The sequence below is a fragment of the Montipora foliosa genome, chromosome 6, assembly GCF_036669935.1.
Source record: "Montipora foliosa isolate CH-2021 chromosome 6, ASM3666993v2, whole genome shotgun sequence".
Classification (NCBI taxonomy): Eukaryota; Metazoa; Cnidaria; class Anthozoa; order Scleractinia; family Acroporidae; genus Montipora; species Montipora foliosa.
Genome location: NC_090874.1, coordinates 53,584,597 through 53,587,096, shown reverse-complemented (window position 1 = coordinate 53,587,096; position 2,500 = coordinate 53,584,597). Strand labels below are relative to the sequence as shown.

Here is a 2,500-nt window from a genome sequence, read left to right as displayed (position 1 = left end):
ACCCCAGCAGTCAACATCATTCTACGAAATCGAACGGATGTTGAAGCCGAGTCTATCGAGAGGCCCGCTTTTCTGAGGCAGTCGTGTTTTGTCCCTCGGTCTTTTTGTCGTTTGCGTAACAAAACACGACTGCCTCAGAAAAGTGGACCGCTCCGACTGATTTATGAAGGGACTTCTTGCAGTCTAAATGGTATCTCTCTGTTTATAGAGCGATTTTCAATTGAAAGTCAAAAATAATTAGCGAATTGCTTTGGTTTTGCATTTACTTCACTCAGTGATTGGTTCAAATCTCTCGCGCCACTTTTTCAACCAATCAGAAGTGAACCAAAACCAATCGTGGCTCGCGCGTGCACATTTTCCCGCGCTTTCTGTTGGAACGTGTAATTACTTCGAGTTTTGATTGGTTCACTGTATTTTCTCTGTCCTTTTTGATTGGCCAAAGTAATTACTTTGGTTTTGGTTTTAGGACACTCACTTGAAAACCGCTCTAACTCACAATTGTTGCTCCCACAGATAATAGAGAGATTTAGCATCGTGCTTTACAGCAAACGGCAAATTTAACGTCATGCTCAAATTGGCGTTTTACCCCAAAGAAAGAAGCTAATGCAGCTAATTTCTTGCCTGTTATCTACAGATACCAAGTTAACGTCCTGGCAAAAGAAAGAAGCAAATTAGAACAAGACAACGATCGTGCTTTTATCAATAAGCAGTAGAAGTGCCATTTGACGTTTGCGGGTTTCGCCTAAACGCGAAACTAAATCTTTTTATTGTCTCCCATATTTACAATATGAAAGAAACCAAACAACTTAACAGTAACTTTAAAAATCCTACACTCCGACCCGAAAAATAATAACCTCTTACTAACCGAGCGCGAGGGCCATACTGGGGAGGAATATTGGCCCGAGATCGTGCCAGCACGGCATTAGGGCAGTAGGAAGTACGGTAGTACGGTACCGGTCAGCAAATGATCTCAGGACCGCAAATGATCCCTGAACCGCAAATGATCCCCAAACTGTACCGCAAATGATCCCCATTTTGGACCGCAAATGATCCCGAAAAAAAAGTTAGGAATGGCATGGAGGGTGGAATGGTCTGGGCAGAGAATTAATGTGAAGAGCGCTTATTCTTGGTTTTCATGTGACGTCACACATCTATCAAATGTTATCGTCCGCCATGTTGGTGTCGCACGAGCTAATTAGCATATGTAAAATAACAGAGACGTGTATGTGTTTTGAAGCGTGGAACATAAATGTCGCGTGATTTTATTGAAAATACAGAAGACAAAAGCCACGCAAAACGATTATCAAAAGAGTGCGATATTCCCAATTTAAGTGATTACGCAAAGAATCTAGAAAAGAATGTAAAATCTCGATATTTGGCGAAAATATCAGTGGTAAAGATCGATCCAGCTACGCTAATCGGTGTCAACTTGGATCCAGAATGTCTACCGCCGATAGAGGCCACAGATCTCCTTTGCTACCTGGTAATGGATACCAGCTTCTATACAAAGGAGCAATTCAAAGCCTTCAAAAGTATGGAAGCTTACAACCAAATGGTTTCAGGTTTTATCACTAGTGTTCAAGGCAAAGTCATCTGCGATAAGTTTGTGGTGATCGGGAAGGTGCGACATTCGCAGCGCATGAATGAACCTCCTCTTCCAGTTTGGATTATTACAAGTAAAGAAGGTACTATAATATCAGCACATTGCTTAGGCTGCAAAGCAGGACTTTCCGAGACTTGCAGTCATGTTGCAAGTCTTCTATTCTACATTGAAGCTTGGACAAGAATAAATGGAAAGCTAGCGTGCACTCAAGTTAAATGCACGTGGTTACTACCAACGTACGTAAGCGAAGTCCCCTACGCGAAGGTCCAGGACATAAATTTCCATTCAGCTAAAAAGCTAAAGGAAGATTTAGATGAGAAAATCAAAAATTTCTCCGAGCCACGTCCAAACGCTACAACCGCCCAACCAACTTCTCTTAACAACCTGGCAATGCCTACTCCTGGTGTCCTGCCAAATTGTTCTTCTGCTGTCCCATCCAAGACTGAAATGGAAACACTGTTTGCAAAACTCAATGAATGTGCGATCAAACCTGTAGCTTTAAGCTTAGTTCAAGCGTATTGTGAACAATTCATCCTCAAGAGCCGAGATATACCCACTATCTGTGACTTATTTCATCCCTCTTACCTCGATCTGACATATCCAGAACTTTTAAGAAAGTGCGCTGAAATTTATTTGACTCTCTCTGATGCAGAGCTAAAATTAATTGAAAAGGACACCCGGACACAGGCTAGAGGAACAGCATTTTTTAGGCATAGGGCAGGGCGCATTGGTGCTTCGTCAAGTTGGGCAGCATCTCACACTAATCCTGCCATGCCATCACAGTCGTTAATCAAGTCAATGTGTTATCCACATTTGTTCAAGGTTAACAGCAAAGCCATCATCCACGGTCGCCGAAATGAAGCTCCTGCAATTGATGCATATGCAAAAGTCATGTCA

The 2,500-nt window shown here is 42.3% G+C and overlaps 1 protein-coding gene across 1 annotated transcript in view; it reads left to right on the top strand.

Moving 5' to 3' along the window:
- Nucleotides 1-1,249: 1,249 nt before the first annotated feature.
- The window catches only part of LOC138005767 (uncharacterized), a 2,781-nt gene continuing 1,530 nt past the window's right edge, over nucleotides 1,250-2,500 (top strand). The window contains exon 1 of the mRNA XM_068851948.1: nucleotides 1,250-2,500. This exon is cut by the window's right edge and continues 1,530 nt beyond it. Coding sequence (XP_068708049.1) covers nucleotides 1,250-2,500 — 1,251 coding nt within the window.